The sequence below is a fragment of the Terrapene carolina genome, unplaced genomic scaffold (assembly GCF_002925995.2).
Source record: "Terrapene carolina triunguis isolate 2854851 unplaced genomic scaffold, T_m_triunguis-2.0 Scaffold113, whole genome shotgun sequence".
Lineage (NCBI taxonomy): Eukaryota > Metazoa > Chordata > Testudines > Emydidae > Terrapene > Terrapene triunguis.
This window is the reverse complement of record NW_020664464.1, coordinates 27,278,804-27,298,387: the sequence shown is the minus strand read 5'-3', so window position 1 is coordinate 27,298,387 and position 19,584 is coordinate 27,278,804. Positions and strand designations below refer to the sequence as shown.

General features: G+C 41.6%; 2 protein-coding genes across 2 annotated transcripts in view; both read left to right on the top strand.

Moving 5' to 3' along the window:
* The window catches only part of ADAMTS19 (ADAM metallopeptidase with thrombospondin type 1 motif 19), a 271,112-nt gene extending 268,075 nt beyond the window's left edge, over positions 1-3,037 (top strand). Inside the window, exon 23 of the mRNA XM_026652365.2 lies at positions 1,815-3,037. Coding sequence (XP_026508150.1) covers positions 1,815-1,966 — 152 coding nt within the window. The 3' untranslated portion in view covers positions 1,967-3,037. The remainder of the gene's footprint in view (positions 1-1,814) is intronic.
* Positions 3,038-4,666: 1,629 nt separating this feature from the next.
* On the top strand, positions 4,667-16,959 carry MINAR2 (membrane integral NOTCH2 associated receptor 2). Its single transcript, XM_024195005.1, has 3 exons — positions 4,667-4,831; positions 14,880-15,125; positions 16,783-16,959. Exons 1-3 carry the CDS (start codon positions 4,667-4,669, stop codon positions 16,957-16,959), a joined length of 588 nt encoding a protein of 195 aa, XP_024050773.1.
* The last annotated feature ends 2,625 nt before the right edge of the window (positions 16,960-19,584 follow it).

The window sequence follows — 19,584 nt, the reverse complement described above, 5'->3', positions numbered from 1 at the left end:
CCAAATGGCAGATCTACTCAAGGCAAGCATTGTCTCTATGCATCTGGTGGAATGGGCCCTAACTCCTAGTGGATAAGATTGACTTTGATATTACAAGAATCAGTGCTACATCTTCTGATCTACTCAAAAAAGCCGAGTCCTGCCGGCTGAGCAAAAAAAAACAACCAAACCCCAGTGCTGCCGGCGGATATCGGGACAAATTGCATCCTGACCAAAGATCGGTCGGGACGTGGAACAGACACTGAAATATCGAGATGGTCCTGATTTTCTCGGGACATCTGGTCACCCTAATACAATAAAGAAAAACCTGCAACTGGCCCATGCCCGCCAGCTCGGGCTCACAGGCCTCTGGCTGTGGGGCTGTTTCATTGCTGTGTAGATTTCTGGGCTCAGGCTGCAGCCTGGGCTCTAGGACCCAGAGGGATGGGAGGGCCTGCAAAGTGGCCCCGATCTTGAGGTTGTGCTCAAGTAAGTAGCCATCACACTATAGGCCCCAGTTAGGGATCAGGGTCTCATTATGTTAGGCACTATACAGATGTGAAGTAAAAGGTCAGATCCTGCCCCACAGAGCTTACAGTTTTGGTTACGACATGTTGGATGGAACAGGTGGACAGAACAAACAGGAGAGGAGGAAGGGTGGGTGAGGCAACAGTGCTTTGAGCATGTTTTGTATGGTAAGCAGTACCCAGAGCTCACCACCTGCCTGACCATTATCAGCTGACAGAGTTGTGTACGCATCACAGAGTGATGAGTCTTAAGGAAGGATTTTTAAGGAGAATAAGTTAGTGGCTTTTTAGATATTAATGAGGCATTCATAAGCAGTTGTGAGGGAGTACGTGCAAAGATTTTTGAGGTAGAATGGTTTTGAATGGTGGGAACATTGTCAGAGTGAAGGCAGTAGTCAGCGCCATAATGTTTTAATGGAAGAGCTAGGTAGGGTGAGGCTAAGCCATGAAGGGTCTTCAAGGTAAAGAAGAGAAGCTTGTGTTTGACACATTAAGGAAGGGGGGACTCAAAGAGGGTGGTATTATCAGAGCAATGAGCAGGAAAATAATCTTAGCAACATCATTTTGAATGGACTTGAGGGGATAAGTTTGCAGTTGTCCAAGCCAGAGAGGAGGAGATTGCAGTAATTAAGATATGATATGATCATGTCTGGCCAAGTATACCGTCCTATTCCTGAAATCTCTCTCTCTCTCTCTGTGGATAGTCATTACTAATGTATTGCAGTGTCCATTTTTCTAGATAAAAGGTATTTGCTTTATTTACGATTTTGCAATCATTATCTTGAAATTGTGCCGTCTTCTAAGTGTATGGCATTCGTGACAGGGAGGCTTTTGGGTCTACTTAGCTGGGCCCTCAAAAATTCTAATTGTTAAAATATTGGCAGCATGTCACCAAGATAGGATTCTTTTCCTCTGTTGAAAAATAAACAAGTTTCACCCCACCCATTCCTTCCCACCGACAGAGCCCCAGTGCCCTCCCAGCTTCCTTTCCTCTCTGCTGCCTCCCTCAAAAGTGCCCTAGTGCCCTCTTTCCATGCCTGCTGGCTACTTCCTTATCAGTTATTCCTGCCTTTGCTTTCACCCAGTCCACCTCCTGGTTCCTGACCCAATGGAGTCACTAGCAGGGAGGTCGGTTGTGTCAGAAGTCTTTAGACACCCTTAAGGACATCTCTACTACCTGATTGTTTACTAACAAATTTAGTAATAGGTAATAATAGAATGAATGAACATTATACTCTGCCTTAGGTATCAAATGAACTATTTGAGCGTATAGATATATAGTTGTGTTTTTTGTTTGTTGTTTCACAGCTGCTTTAACATTCAAGTGCCTGGGAGACCAGTGGCCTGTATACTGCAGAGTGATACGAGAGAAGAACCTCTGTCAGGACATGAGGTGGTATCAACGCTGCTGTGAGACATGCAGGGACTTTTATGCGCAAAAAATGCAACAAAAGAGTTGACCTCTGTCAGGCTGGCTGGCTCTCAGCTCTTTGCAATCTCATTATTTATACACACACACACACACACACACACACACATGCTTTTTCAGACCAAATATTATCAGATTACATATAATTTAATCAAATTAATTTATTTTTGCCTGCCAGACATGCTTTCTTGTTTTGGTTAGATGGCCTTTGTGTTTTATTCTCTGAGGTTTTCATAATTTTTATATGAACAGTTTTGGATACATATATCAGAATTTTAAAAAAAATAGTATTTTAAATGTTTATGTGCGGTAGGATCATCTCTCTGTTGCCAAGAAAAACCCTCATGTTATCTTGAATTTATTTTAATTTAGCTGAATAGTTTTGCTGTATTTGGAAATAAAGCCAATTTTTTTTATTTTAATTTTTTGGCATTCAGAGTCAGAATGACCTTGTTTATTTTGCAACAGATGTTGAGGTGCCTAAGCTAACATTGTTGAACAGGTTATTACAGAATGTATTGTGAAATCAGTTTCTCTTAGGGTTAGAGACATACTGTAGGAGAGAATCTACTGTAACATATAACCTATGATGAACAAAAAAAATCAAAATAGCGAACTAGAGATTTTGATCGTGCTCATGAACACATACTTGAACACAAGTATTGAATCAATGAAACACTGTAGAGATTTACACTGAATCACTCACTGTTGCACTGTTTGAGGTAGTTTAGAGAAACACAAGTTCTAGAATTTGTACCATCCTATGAAACCACGTCTGTACTGTTTTAACATGTCACTTGATTTTAAATGTTTTCAGCAAAAGACCCATCCCTCTTTATGCCTTTGTCTGTCCTCTTTGCAGTTCTACAAATGGAAGAGTCCTTGTTCCTGCCATTTGTATGCGTAATCTGTTAAACATTTTCCAGTTCTTTGTTGATGACTTAGAAGATAGCTTTGTGATACTGCTTTAGTTTCATCTTTGTTTTATGAAAGTCTTTATACAAAAAAAGTTTTACAATTTTGTGAAACATTTTAAAACAACTAAAATTTTCCTTATGAGAAAATATTGTACATGATTCACATGATTTTTACATTTTCAATAAAAAAGTAAAACCTCTTTCTTTATTTCTGTTTTTCCTATTTTGTGTGTCTGAAATATTCCTGGGTTTTTTTTCCCTTTTTTAAATTTTAAAAATAGAGCTTATGTCATCATCCCCACCCCTGCCTCTATAGTACAAGTCCCTGGGACTGAGCAGCATAAAGGGGTTCTAAAAGCCCTGGACCTGATGGGGAGAAGTCCTACAGCTCAGGGGAGAGGAAGACAGCTATAGATTGTCTCCTGAAGACCCCTTTGCAAACTGGCTGTAGGAGGAATGTGTCTGGCATGGGAGTGGTTGGAGCTGTTACCCATAGGCAGTCAGGGATGAACACAAAAAATTACCTTTGGGCTGCTACCAAGGATGCAAAGTTTCAGAGGCAAATGAGAATATTTTCTAGATATAATGAGTGAAATCAGGGGTTATCATCTCAGTTTACCTGCAACTTTAGCTACAGCTTTCGTTTCTTCAGTGGCTGTAATACTTGACTATTAGATGTACATGCAGTCTGCAACTTGGAGGTCATTATGTGTACGCGTAGTGTAAATGCATCATATTTCCTTCTCTGGATGAATTAAAAATGAAGTAACGTATATTTGGTTACTACATTTTATTTAAGCACTTCCCTATAATTCAAATAAACAATACAGATCAATGTGCTGTTTTATTAGAAAAATAGGGAGAAGGTTTTTTTAAGATTGCACTGGAATGTGAGCACAGGTATGATGATGTTGAAATGCATTGTTGCTTTGCCCAGCACTGCCACTCCGGAGAACACACTGATCTGATTTGAATCGAAACAGAGTAAAAGCTTGGTGTTTTTTATTACCTGTACTGGCTAGGCTGAAGGAAGGAAATTTCATCAGTCAAAATCAAAGTGACTTTATAAATATGCAATACTAAAATAAAGTATCAAACTCTGAAATAAAATACAAGCATCACAGATACAATAATGAAAATTAAGGGCTTGATCTTATACTATTCAAGTGAATTAGAGTTTTCCATTGATTTGAAGAAAGATCAAGCTCCTAAGGGACGCTTGCAGTATCAGTAGATGAAATAAACTAATATTCCCCATATTGAGGAAAAACTTACTGATGAAATATCCCTTTAATCTGAGAATGTGTATGTTACTGTTATAACATCAAACTACTGTGCTGAACTGTGTGACAAAATCAAATGAGTTAGTATCCCCAGAGAATAATTGCTGAAGGACTTGCACCATTCCTGTTGTGGTATGAACTGCTTCTAATTAGCTGAGAAAGAAATACTGTAAGCCTGAGATCTTTGGCAAATCACTTAAGGAAGTGCTGGTATGCATTTAAGTGTCTCATGCATCTAGTCACTGATACTCTGTTAGTTTTAATGAGCACATATACATCTATCAAAATGGTCCTTAAACTTGAAAACTTAAGCTAGGCACTTAAGGAAGCCTGTCTTGCCTGCTATGCTGCTTCTAAATGATCTTTTATCATTGGTAGATGATATAAGTGAGCGTGACACCAAGCAGGGATCAGTTACAGTTTCAGGCAACTATAGGATCCTTTTTCACTTCATTAATAATAGAAGGAGCCCACAGCAGCCAGGAACCAGAAGACTGGGCTGTTTTCATTATTACTCAACAGGAGGGGAACATGGACTTCTCTGTTTTGCCAAACAACAACCATCCTGATAAATTCCTACAACTAGATGTGAAGTCTTTAATGAAAAACTCTGCCTTTCTACAAGCCAGTCTAGTAAAATTTCCAGAAGCAGCTTTTCCAGGTGCACAGCAATGGCACAACAAAGTCTATTTACAGGTAAGGTCTAAAGGAAAGACCTGAATGTTTGACTTCTTTGCTTATTATTCCTTATACATTTTGTGGTTCAGAAACAAATGAAATTTGGGTTTGAGCCTTTTGCTGTGTTTGCAGCCACTGCATGTCCCTGATCCTGCACCACTGATGTCAGTGAAAGTTTTGCCATTAACTTCAATGGGAGCAGGAGCAGGCTGTATGAGAACAATCTTCCTGATACCATGGGCTCAAACCCTATCACTGTCATATAGTTCCACACCTCTTAGTACCGGCACTGACCTGCTGACTCCTGGTTGTGGTATTTTTTAGCATTCCCAGTATGTGTATGAATGATATTGTGTAACATTAATTGTATTTATTATTATATGGGGTCATATGGAAACTTCCCAGGAACAACACGCAGGTAGGTGCTAAAGAGAAGGAAAATTCTGGAAGAGAAAAATTCAGGCTTAAAATGGAAACTCAGTTACATCCTTAAAGATAAGCAGCAGCTACTACCTCCCCATAATAACTGACATTAACAGTCAATGATTGTGTACCATACAATTAACTTGACTTTCATGACTGCTGTTGGGTGAGTTACTTAAGCAGACACCAGAGGGTTATTCCTGGATAGTAGTTAGGGTGAAAGACAAAGGAGGACACAGAGATAGGGAAGAAAAGAAGAAACCCTTTAAGTAGAGGTTCCCCTCATAAAGTTTTGCCCAGATTGCAAAATATAAAAACCTAGCCCTGTGTCCGCTATGGAACCAGCTTGGGTTTTGACCTCCAGAAAGTGCTCAGACCTCAGTGGATCTGCTGGAAGACAGAACCACTTCATGGGGGGAGGGCAATTGCTCCCCTCTTTGGCTCTCTAGCTAGGTGACTCTACTGGAGCCAAGTTGCTAGGGCTGACTCCCACTGCAGCTGCCTCAGAAGTTCCCCTCAGAAGGGAGGAGGGTTGCCAACATTTTATTGCAAAAATAAGTGACAATTTTCCTAATGCGTGCACGCACACACACACGTGCTGACAGTGCGGAAAGTTACTGATTTTTCTTCAGGGATGGTGACTCATGAAACTTGAGACATCTGTAGGCCTCTAGGTGATGACAGAGGCTACAGGCCACACTGAACTCCTCAGGGCAAGTGCTGTGCCCTGGAGATCCCATAACGGCCACACGTTACTCAGTTCTCATACACCTGAAAGATTAAATGTATAGGAGAGGACGATGCACACTGTGCATTGAGAACCTTCTGCACCAAGCAAGAGGGCAGTTAGATTTTCCTCAACTCTGCCATTAACTCACTATGACAGCAGTCAAGTCAGTCTCCCTCCCTGCCCTGGTGAGATCAGACACCTTTGGTGCAGTGATGCACAACATCTACAGCAGCTTCTTCAACATGAAACATCTTAATGTACATTATTGCTCTGGCCAAACAACTTCCTTCTTCCAAAGTAGGACACAAAAAAGCTCAGCATGTTGGGGGAATGGATGTAGTGAGAGTAACTATAATGTGAGACATTGCTGTAGTCATCAGGGTTTGAATTCAGGGAAAACTGTTGTATATGTGAGGGGGAAACAGTTCCTCTTGCTATAAGGTGCTGCCGTCCCCCTCCCCCATACCTTTGCTTCCTGTTCACTATCACAGCCCTGGAGGACAAGGGAAAGAGTAAAATGAAAGAATCACTTTAAAACAGGGGAGGAAACCTGCTCCCCACAATTAACTTCTTGTCACCCCCCACTCTCTGTGATGTCAGATGCTGCTCGATTCTGGTCCTGAAAGCAAATAGCCTGTGCACTCATCTCCCTCTGGTCACCCCTCAGGGTTGCCTGGCTACTTTCTGAGGAGGGTAAATAAGCCCAAGCCCAAGCCCATCTGTGCTTCTCCAGTTTACAGTGCTTGGGGAATCCTGTTTCCCCAGGAACCCTCATCTCCACTTTCCTTCTGCATGGTCCCCAGTGGATGCTCTCCACCTGGGTCTGCTCCTGACCCATCTCTAAAAGCTTCACTTTCTGCTCTGAGACTCCTGCTCTGCGTCCTGTGCCCAGCACTGGACCACCCCAATGGAACCCACGGCCACAGCCTGGCAATTACTGAGGCATCGCAAGGGGCCCAGCCCAATGTGCAGCACAGCTGCAGTGCTGAGGGGAGCAGGAATTGGACTCCCCATCTTTGCCCCTGCAAATCACCCAGCCAGAGACCCCAATTTCCCTGCATGGCCTTCTAACCTCTGGCTATTTATCAGCATACCTGAAGAACTGCTAGTCCCATTCAGATTTGGTCTGGCCATCCCTCCATAGGCCTAGCCACCTGCAGATGGTCAGCCAGGCCAAATTGAGGGGTGGTGAGTTTCCAATGATGGGGTTACAAAGGGTGACCCCCATGGTTGATAGAATGATTTAGTATGGGACAGCCAATTCTTTTATTAAAATAAGGGTCGTCCTTACAATAAAGGACTGTTTTACTTTCCCTCACATAGGATTGTAACACATTAACCCACCTTCTCCCTACCCCAGCACAGTGCACTAACCTCAAGAAGAGATGCCCACAAGATCCAAGAGACTGGGAGTGATGGTGGCTTATTTCCCATCCCACCACTTTGTGCAGGTATGAGGAGATCCAAACACACAGCCTTTTCCTCAGAAGGGAATGTCCCAGCCTATTTTAATTAAGTAAGACTAGCTGTCATTGAGCAATCACTGAAAACTTCCAATAGGATTAAATCTATAGAGAATATTCTCCCTTAAAATGGCATCTTCCTCATAATCCCCCTGGAGAGAATTCTTCTGAAATTCATTCCAGCACTAGGATGGCCCTCTCAAAGGGAAGCTACTCAGGTCACCATTTCCCATGGAAAGCAAATTAGAGTGTTATTAGGTTATTTAAACCTAAGGCACAAACTCTCCTTTTCATCATGTTCATTTGTAGATCCAAGTAGTTCAGCTAAAGCACTTAAACACAATGGGCATTTTTATTTCTCTTTTCTGCTGATGAGCAAATAAGAAGAAACTAAATACCTGATGCATTCCAGACTTTAAAATAAACATGATAGCACAGTGCAGAGCTAATGGTTTATGAATAACATGATGAGCAGGCTAATGGGGTGTAAGAGTTAGTTAATTCAGAAACAGGAGGGGTGTGTTTCAGTTTTGAACAGGTGGCTGTGATCTACAGCCTCCTAAAATTATTAAACCTTGAGCATAGCTTAAACTCCCTGTCCAGAAATTCATTTTCTTTTAAGAAACATTGCTACTCAAGCCTCCCTGTGTAAAGTGACTGCTCAGCGATGTATTTGTGTGCTTCTTGGGATGTTTGTCAAGAGATCATTCAAACTGAAGTGCACTTAAGTGCTTATGTGTTTCCTTCACCTATAAGTGTCTTCATTTATTCCATTATATAAGGCAGTCTGATAAAAGTATCTTCACCTCAGAGCAAAAGCTTTTTTTCACTTTCTACTTTGGTGTCAGGCAGAGTGAATATTCATTCCCTCTTATTGTATATTTTTGTCATATAACTATTAAGTAAAATAATCTTGGTACTTTCAGTGCCCTGTGTACCAACTGTGATTTACCTCAAAAAGTCTGGCTTAGGCTCAGCCCCTGCAGTTCTATTCCCTTCTCTCGGAGCAATGGCAGCAGTAACCTGTGATCAGACAGCCTCCTTCAAGCTGAGTATTATGTATCAGATGAAAAGCATTTCAGAGTTAACAGATTTAAGACAATAAACCAGCCCATACTAACGCTTGTTTTTCCCTAAGGCAACTCACTCAGCAGCGCCTCTCCCTATCTGTCAACCTGTCTCCCTGGACAGCTTCTGGCAAGTGACCCATCCCCTTCTTCCCTTGAGAATGTTTTTTTTAACTCTTTAGTGTTCTTTTGATCTCCAGCCTCTCAGCTCTGGCAAAACAACACTTGCAATTTGTTGGCTACAGGAACCTTGAAGCTAATAGCTGGACCCGTTGTCTTCCAAGCATTTGTTTGAAGTTGCTTACCTAGAGAACCATGTGTTCCTTTCCTGTTTGTTCTTCCCACAGCCTCCACCCCACCCCCATTAAGTTAGATACATTCATATGGGAAATGCTAATAAACCACAATAGCTAAACATTAACTTTACCTCAGTGACCAGGTCACTTATAATATTCACACAGACAAGGTGGATGAGGTAATATCTTTTATTGGACAAACTTCTATTGCTGAGAGACACAAGCTGAGAGAGAAGTTTATCCAATAAAAGATATTACCTCACCCATCTCATCTCTAAGAGCCTGGGGCTGACACGGCTACAACAATACTGCATATAATATTCAGAGCATTATTGCATGTCCAGATTCTTAGATAGTACATAGCAGCTCCTTTCTGTCACAGCTAGTTTCCTAGAAGCATGCCTTTAAAGAAAGACAAGGATCCGTGCTAGTGCATTTTTCAGAGGTGTGACATAATGCTCTGAGGTGTATAATTAATTTATCACTTTCCACAGAATTAACTCATGCTAATTATTAGCTAATGTAATTGTTTCCCTGCCACCCACTTTCATTGTTATTGAGGAGCTTGTGATGAAGCAATTCTTGGCAATCTGCGTAATACTTAAATTCTCTGGACCACTATCAGTTTGATTTTAGGCCTAGCTAGGTACAGACAGCCCTTGCCTCTTTCATTAATTATCTCCTCCTGGCAATTGAGAAAGACCAAGTGCACATACTGACACTTTCACATTTACCACCTGCTTTTCGATCCATTGACCATGAGGTTTTGTTGGCACAGTTGTGGACACTGACAAGGATAGATGAAGTGGTGCTTTAATTGCTCCATTCCTTCCTCTTGAGAGGACCCAGATGGTATAGTGCTGAATGATTGCTCTTCTGCCCCAAGGGTTCTCTCATGTGAGTTTCTGCCAATATTCCATTCTGTCACCCTACCTTTTCAGTTTGTATTTGAGGCCACTAGAGGAGATACTGAGCTGATCTGGTCTGCATTGTCATTGATATGTTGATGACACTCAGCTCTACATCTGTTTTTCATTGGATTCAGCCAGGGCAGTCGCTCAGCACTCCAATGTTTAGCCAAGATTGGGGCCTGGATTAGGACTAGCTGGCTGAAGTTCAGTTCAGACAAGATGAAGGTGATGCTAGTAGGCTGTGTATAACAGCTAGCTGAGATGGTGAAACTGATATCTGGCCCATCATTAGGTGCAGTTTCTTTATATTTTCTTAGCATTGGTTGCAATCTATAAGCTTCTTGAATACCCAGATGGTCATGGTGCAGCTGTAGCCAAGAGCACTTTTTAGCCATCTACGACTAGCACAAAGATTGCAAATTTTACCTCAAAGTAGGAAAGTTGTCACAGTTATTATTGCCTTTGTCACCTCTGGACTGCATTTCTGTAATGCTGTCTACATGGGCCAATCAACAAACAAGATTTTCCTCCATGGCAGAGTCCATTCCCTCACCCTTCCCATGATTTGGAATCCCACCTTCAACATGTCTAGGAGCTAAAGGTCAGTGTCAGCCATGCCATAAAAGTCATGTGGCCTCAGCAAGCCCAGGGAAAGGAGGCACTGTGGGAACAAAGGACGGCTAACCAAATATTATTCTAGTTTAGTCAAGTGACCAACTATGTAGGAACATCTGTTACAAGGTGTTATATAATATATATAGCAAACAGAATTTGACCTACAATATGTAATATCACCTATTGTGTAGAAATCCCTTTGATTCCTACTTTCAGTAAAATGGGCTTGAAACCAAGTTTCTGCCTTAATTTTTGATTTCCTGGTTTTGATGGATCATGTTCTTTACTTGAACACATTCACTGCTCCCAATTCACTATGTGTATTCTATGAATAGTCACCTAAGTCATATGCTATTATTTATGTTTTAGATCCCATCAATTCCAAATCCACAAAGAGCTGTCAAGCTGGCTTCTCTAACTTGTGTTATATATATCATCAATACTTGTGTACTTGCGCATTTGTACCAGGATTCACAACGCTTTCCCTTTCGTTGGACATTCTTATGAACACAATCTGGTTAGAATGAAAGTCTATTCAAAGGGGTTGTGAATGAATATTTGTAATATTTTTCTGCATATTACTCCTCTTCTATTTCTCTGCTTCTTGTGTGCATAATCTTTTTTGCAGGGTACCTGCTATCTCTCTGTCTTATTATCCCGTAAACCTAAACCTCTACTTCTGTAAGGCAGCATCTTTCCTTCTCATTCTCTATTTTCAGGGCTATATCTACTTCCAAATCTCCAAGATAGCATGCTCTGCTACATTCAAGTTAATTACATCATCACCTCCACTTCACTATGTCTTTCCTTCAAATCTCCCACCACATTTACCAGTCCTATTCTCATCAAAATTCGAGCTGCCGCTGCCATCACCTCATCCCCTTGATCATGCTCATGGGTACTGTATACCCACATTCCTACATCACTATTCCCCCTGGGGCAGAAGGTATAGTAATTGCTGGGATGAAGAGGTAATTAGATTATTTGGGGCATCACCAATAACATGAGGTCAAACTGCCATGCATTGGCTTTATGAGAAAAATTTGAACCAATTAGCCTATCTTTATTTTTATTTAAAACAACTGCTTTAAAACTCAACACTGTCAAGGCACATTCTTTTCACAATATTTTAACCTGGGCAGAATGAACATTCCCCTGGTGAGAGTGCACACTTTCTTCAACGTAAGCTTCTCCTATTTTTAAAAAAGGCTCCAGAAGTGATCCTGGCAATTACAGGGCAGTATGCCAATTTCATTACAAGCAAATTGGTGGAAACTATCATAAGTAAAGAACAGAACTACCAGATGCATAGATGAACACAATGGGGAAGAGTCAACATGGCTTTTGTAAAAGGAAATTATGCTTCATCAATCTACTAGAATTCTTTGAGGGGGTTCAACAAGCATGTGGACAAGGGCGATCCAGTGGATATAGTGTTCTTAGACTTCCAGAAAGCTTTTGACAAGGTCCCTCACCAAATGCTCATAAGCAAAGTAAACAGTCATGAGATAAAAGGGAAGGTCCTCCCATGGATTAGAAATTGAGTAAAAGATAGGAAACAAAGGGTAGGAATAAATGGTCAGTTTTCACAGTGGAAAGAGGTAAATAGCGGGATCTCCCAAGGATCTATATAGGACCAGTACTGTTCAACATATTTATAAATGATCTGTAAAAAATGGGTAAACAGTGAGGTGGCAACAAAATGGCAGATTAAATTCGATGTTGATAAATGCAAAGGAATGCACATTGGAAAACATAATCCCAACTGTACATACACCATACTTGTTACCACACAAGAAAGGAATCCTGGAGTCGTGGATAGTTCACTGCAAACATCTGCTCAATACCTAGCAGCAGTTAAAAAAGCTAACATGTTAGGAATCACTAGGAAAGGCATAGATATCACAATGCCACTAAAATCCATAGTATGCTCACACCTTGAATACTGTGTGCAGTTTTGGTTGCCCCATCTCAAAAAAGATATATTCGAATAGAAAAAATACAGAGAAGGGCAACAAAAATGATTAGGGGTAGGGAACAGCTTCCATATGGGGAGAGATTAAAAAGACTGGGACTGTTTAGCTTAGAAAAGAGGTAACTAAGGAGGATATGATAGACATCTATAAAATCATGAATAGTGTGGAGAAAGTGAATAGGGAAGTGGTATTTACCCCTTCACATAACACAAGAATTAGGGGTCACCTAATGAAATTAACAGGCAGCAAGTTTAAAACAAACATAAGGAAGTACTTCTTCACACAATGCATAGTCAACCTATAGCCATGTGAAGACCAAAATTATAACTGGGTTCAAAAAAGAATTGGGCCTATTCTCCAGGAACTTCAGTGGCTCTTAGCCAAGATGGTCAGGGACACAACCCCAAGGTGTCCCTAAGATTCTGACTGTCAGAAGCTGGGACTGGACAACCAGGGATGGATCACTCAACAGTTGCCCTGTTCTGTTCATTCCCTCTGAAGCAGCTGCTGTCGGAAGACAGGATACTGGGTTAGATGAACCATTGATCTGAACCAGTATGGCCATTCTTAAGCTCTTATGCTATGTTCTCCAAGTACATCCATCTCGCAAGCCTGCAGGAAGCATCATTAAAGTAACTGAAGAATTTTAAATAAGAAACACTGTAAAATGCAGGCAGCAAGAGTAGACAGTTTAAAATGCCAACAGTTTAAAACTGTGATGTCAAAGTTAAATACTGACATATGGCAACTGCAGTGAGCAACACATGGGCTGTGGGTACTGGGTTCTGCCCTCTAATACCAGATCATGATGATTATGGACGGGAAACACACTTAGTTCCTTGTGCATGGGAGAGTGATAAGAATGCCTGAATGATGCTTCCTCATTGGATTATGTATATAGAATCTGCTGTTTTCTCTCCCCTCTCACATTATTTTAAAAGAAACCAATCCCCTCATCCCCACCCCTCTCCCCCACACATGATGGTTGAGGAATTAGTATATATTAAATCTCTTCATTTATCTCTCGGAAGGCTGGGAAAATATCATCTTTTGCTTGCCTTTGAAACCTTTTTGGGGTAAATTAATTTTGAAGCTGCTTAGATCTTTTATGGAGGTGTGGGGAGGAGTATTTATAAATCTGTGTTGATCGCTTCTCTGAGATTTTTTTTTTAATAAGGCTGCTTTAGTATGTGATTCTAACTCCACTCCAGTGCTCCCTATAATGCAGACACTAGTCCAGGCTCAGACTTCAGCTGTCTCAAATCAAAGTTTCCAGTCCAAAGAAATGTTAAGGAACTAGGAGAGAAATGTTATTTTCTAACCAGGAGAGTTTCATTTGTACTGCACATATGCTGTAAGAGCAATTCTTGGACTGTCTTATGAATTTATTTAAGGGATGTATCATAAATGTGTCTTTCAGGGTTGCTAGAATTCACTTAATTCAAAGTAGCAGTGAAAAGGGAATTGTGGTGAGCTGAAATTGTGCTGTTCAGGTTTCTGGTAACAGCATACTGAGATTGTCTGATCCCTTAGTGGCTATTGGCCTGCACAATATTTGCAACAGCTTTGCCAACTCTTGGAGAGTTTTGGGCTTCTACAGTGCCTTCACCAGCAGAATTTTACCCCAGCCCAATATGAGGCTTTTAGGGCCCCTTTACACTGATCCAGCCCTTTTACTTGACACAAAGAGTCCAGAACTGGGGTAAGAATCTCACGCCTGCTGTCAAAGGGTGCAACTTCACTAAGGCAATCAAGATATATCCACTTACACCATTGTGACAGAGTGCAGGGAACAAACAGGTGAGTCTGCACTCTGCTCACTCAAGTGTTAATTAGTTCCTCTTAAGAAAGTTGATGGAGGGAATTAAACAATCAGGCTGGCTGGGTTGGCTGGGATAAGCTGCCAAATACTTCATCAGCTCCAGGTTGATAAAGAGCCAGAGCTAGTTGAGCCCAGTTACATAGAGACCTCTGTGCTCCTCAGGTCCTGAGGAGTGGGCCAAAAAAAAAATCATAGTGGTGCTGTAAATGGACTGTTGCACTGGGACTGTTGTGGAAATAGTGGAGGGAGCTTAAAATAAAAGGGTTCGGTGAAGGCACAATCAGTGGAATCTGTTCAGTTTCTGCAGAGAATAAGGCAGGAGAGAAGCTATGCGAAGTTACACCCATGTGTGTTTTGGGCCCTCAATCGCTAATGCATTTTGATCCCCACAACTCTGCTTCAGCATCATATATTTCCTTTGTCTTCATCAGAACTGCAATTCTAAACCCAATTCTTATGGCAGTTATTTTGTTGCACTTGTTTTCTATGACAGTCTTCTCTTCCAACAGGCATTACCATGACAGCTCATACCGACAGCAGCATTTGGCACTCATTTTGCACAGGCCCTCGTTCAACACAAGAAGAAAGGCTGCACAAGGTGGAGAACCAGCCCTCTTGTCTCTTTCTAGACCATAACAAAAAGAATAGGCAGTTATTATTTTAAAGTTAGTTCTACTGCACTATAGACTGTGAATGTGTAAGGGCATCTGTGTCATGAGAAGAATGAGGATGATAACCATTTTTTGTCCTGACTATCCTGCAGAGAGAAAAAAGAAATGTCTTTGAGCATCCTGGCTTAGAATTGAGTGAGGTCAGCCCAACAATGATTGACAAAGCTCTTGGTAAACATATAACCACTGTCACCTTGAAATCCACCATCAAGAGCAATCCCTTGTACACTGACATCCGAACTGATGATGACTGGGCAGAGAGGAAAAAAAACCCTTCCTGGACTGTTCAAGACTATGACAAGCATTCACTGCATTCTAACCTGGCTAACTACTTAAAGGTATTGTGCTGTAGACTCATACATGAACAAACCCAGATGCTATGCATTGTATTTACACTTGAACCACTTAATAAAATGCTGTGCTTATTTGCTGGTGATTCTGGTTTCAGAAGTAAATCTGAATGTTTTGTAAGGATTCCATGCGGATCCAATCACAAGAGGTAGGATAGTAGTACGGTTAAGACACTGAAGACTGCAGTTCAATCCTGGCTCTGCCACAACTGTCCTGTCACCTATAGCAAGTCATTTAATGTCACTTTTCCCCATCTTTAAAATAGGTATAATAATAATATTTTCCTCTCTCACACAGGGGATGTGGGGGAAAATTCACATTTGTTTGTGAGGTACTAAGGGCTAGATCTACAAAGGGATTTATGTACCTAACTCCCACTTTTGGGGACCTAAGTCCAATATTTATCCACTAGTGAGATCCTCGAAAGCCCTGCTCAACTGCTGCCTAATTCCATAGGCATCTAAATTCACTAGGCACTTGAGTTTCCGCTGGTAAAGTCCCCTAGGTGCCTAAATGTTTGCCAGTGTGTATGCACGCAGCCGCCTAAGTCCTGCCGTTGCACCAGAATGGTCTCACATTAGGCATTCCCCTGTCTATCTTGGCTGCAGGGTATGATCTGGTGTGGCAGGGTGTGATCTGGTAGTCCTTCTTAGAGCATGCCTAACCCACACAAAAGACAGCTGAGGGGAGGTGGTCCCCAAAAGCCCAGTAATTAGGGTACTCACCTGGGAGACCTAGGTTTGAAGCCCCTCTCTGCCTGATTTGGAGCAGAGACTTGAATCAGGTATTTTGAAGGGGAGGGGAATGTTTCCATCTCACCTGTTGAAGCTGATCTACTTTTTATAAAATACTTAAACATTCATTTGAGCAGGGCTTGGAACCCAGGGTTTCTACTTGAGTGCCCTAATCACTCGGCTAGCAACTCATCCATTAGGTCTCACTGGCCTAAGTCCTGCCTCTCTCCTCAGCAGTTACTACTGACTAGTTTAGGTGGTTCCTTGCTCAGCTTGGTGGCTTTCCATTCTGAGGTGCTTCTCTCCTCATGTGTCTCATTCAGGGCTGTGGATTCCATTAGGTGGCAAGGTACCTAAATGTTAGGTGCTGCAGCAGCTAAGTCCCTTTGTGGATCTAGCCCTAAAATACCATGTTGATGGTGGCCATATAAGAACCTGGACAAATAAATTATGCCTCAATGTACTTTTTCAAATAATTTAGCTTCTCATAACCATATCCCCACCACCGGTACTCCTGTCTGCTTGTGGGTTAGTGTGTATTACTGGGGGGGGGGGGGAGTTTGATAGTTCTCCTTGCTGAAAAGTGACTCAGATCTGCATTTGTAAATTAGCACCTCTGTATCCGCATGAGAATGTCAGGAGGTTTCTTCTGGGTCTCTATCACATTTCAATGACTGGTGTCCTACATTAGGTTCCTGGCTGAGAGCTATGGTTTTAATAGTCCTCTGTGGGACAGTATTCGGCATCTAGTGCAGCTGAGAGTTCAAGTGTAATTTTTTCTGATTTAAATTGTGATGTTTTAAATTCATTAATTACTAAGTGATAGCCAAAATACTCCTGACTAACTATGTTCTGGTGACTTTACATACAATACAGAGGAGCTGAGTTCATTTTCTGATCTTTCTTTTAGGAAAATCCTAATGATCTACAATTTTGGATGGGGGATATTTATACCCCTGGGTATGACACCTTGCTGAAAAAGAAAGAGAGAGAGAAACATTCCAAATGCTGCCTAATTTTCCTGCTTGTGGTATTTGCTATCTGCATCTTGATTGCAATAGTCACTGTTAGCATATTATTTACTTGATACAGCCAAATCCAGTCACAGCGGTTTTCCAATAAATGTTTTTATGAAAAGACTTTCCTCCCCTGGTTTTATCTGAATTTCAAAGTTGTTGTCATGAATGCAATTTATTTGACATCTAAGTTTTACAAAATCCCTATTCAGCATAAGGAATCGGTCCTTGAAAGAGATAAATACTCTGAGCACTACAGTACTTGCTTTATGTTATCTGTGTAATTCACATCACTATTAATAAGATGCTCATTTAATAGCTTTTTCTTCTGAACAGTGATCTGGGCCAGATTCTAATCTCAGATACATGGTGCATATAGCCAGTACATAGAAATTTTTGCTACCTGTCCACACACTATGCAAAATCCAATATCACACCTTCCACATCTACCCCAGTTGTTATATCATAAGAGTGTGACAATGTAGCATTCAAGGTATTTCAAAGTGTTTTACAAAGCAATAAATTAGATACTAGTAGGGGCTTGGACTAGGGAGTAAATTGCTGCAGCCACAGAGCATTCAAGTTCTCACAGAGCTGGCCTAGATGCTTGGGTTATTCACAACACTTAAAAACAAACAAACAAAGCCCACAGGATTTTGAGTTACCATAGACAGGGCCTCAATTTACCACTTCACTACTGCCTCACATCCCTCACACTCTATCACTGGTGTATCACCCACTAAAGTGACAGTGTCAGTATTTTGTTAGATGCCACATCACAGAAGTTTGAGTTCTAGAGCAGAAACTGGAATAGCAGATCCACATTGAAGGGGTTAAAGAATGAATTCTGTTTAAATGATGTGATAAGGGTCATGCGCAAATAAATGGAACACCTGAAAGTGTTAAAATAGCTTAGATAAACAGATTGATATCTCAGAATTATTCAGGATAATGAAAATACAAGCTAAATTGACAAATACTGTATCACAACCTGCTTTGACAACGCAAACTGTGTGCACACATAGGAGGAGCACATAAATAAGTTCTATTCAGCCCATGAAGTATCCTCTGTGCTCATTGGACCAAATCCCTGAACCAAGGCAAGCCCTCTGTGCATTTCTGCAGTGGCACAAAGAGACTGTAAAGCGGCCCTAACAGGCAGCTGGGGATTGGCCTGACACAGGGAAATCTCCCCATGATACTAAGCCTCAATAGCATGTGTTATGCCAGCTGCTCCCCCCTCCAGATGGGAAGTGTGTTGAGGTGGGTCAGGAACAGGATCGGGGTGAGGTCAGACTACACAGCACTGCAATCTGACACTCAGGCAAGAGGAACAATCACTAAAGGAAGCAGTCTAGATGGTGTAAGGCAGAGTAGCCCCATAGCTACTTTCATTTATGCTGGGGAGGGGACTGTGGGGGAGGGAAAGCGGGAGATCAGCCTCAAGATTGGGGGAAGCAGAAAGGTGGGTTAGAGCCACCTTTGTTTCCTTCCCCTTCCCCAGCTGCTCCAAGTGTGATCTTCGACCCCATCTACACTATTGCCACAACCACTTTGAGGACCTGATTAAAACAGGGTTGGCCTCTGAGCCAGTGACAACATGCAGGGGCGCCATTTCAGATTTTGGGGGGGGGGAAGGGGAATGACTTTAACCGTGATTCCTGGGGCTACTTAGGCACTTGAAAACTCTAGGTTTTGGGCAGATAACTTAGCAATTAGCGGACAGGAGCCCTGTATCTAATTCCTTTATAAAAGAAAGAAAATTAAATAAATTAGACTCATTCAGCTCTAACAGCAACATGTTCTGACATCTTGTGGCAAGTCACTTAAGGGACACTGGTTAGGTTTAAAGTTGTAATGTATATTCTTACTTTATTACTAACTCTTTGGAGAGAGAGACCCTGTCAGGACTCCTGGGTTCTATCCCAGCTCTGGGAGGAGCTCGGGGTCTAGTAGGTTACAGTGGGGAGCAGATACATCTGGGTTCTATATAAGAACATAAGAACCGCCATACTGGGTAAGACCAATGGTCCATCTAGCCCAGTATTCTGTTTTCCAACAGTGGCCAATGCCAGGTGCCCCAGGGGGACTGAACAGAACAGGTAGTCATCAAGTTGCCCTGTTGCCCACTCCCAGCTTCTGGCAAACAGAGGTGAGGGACATGTAGAACATGATGTTGGATCCCTGCCCACCCTGGTGAATAGTCATTGCTGGACCTATCCTCCATGAACTTATCTAGTTCTTATTGGACCCTGTTATAGTTTTGGCCTTCACAACATCCCCTGGCAAAGAGTTCCACATGTTGACTATGAAGAAATACTTTTTTTTGTTTGTTTGTTTTAAATCTGCTGCCTATTAATTTCATTTGGTGACCCCTAGTTCTTGTGTTATGTGAAGGGGTAAATAACATTTCCTTATTCAATTTTTCCACACCATTCATGCTTTTATAGACCTCTATCATATCCCTCCCTTAGTCATCTGTTTTCCAAGCTGAAAAATCTGTCTTTTTAATGTCTCCTCATACAGAAGGTGTTCTATACCACTAATCATTTCTGTTGCCCTTCTCTGTACCTTTTCCAAATCCAATATATCTTTTTTGAGATGGGGCGACCACATCTGCACGTACTATTCAATATATTGGCGTACTGTGGATTTAGAGAGGCAATATGATATTTTCTCTTATTATCTATCCCTTT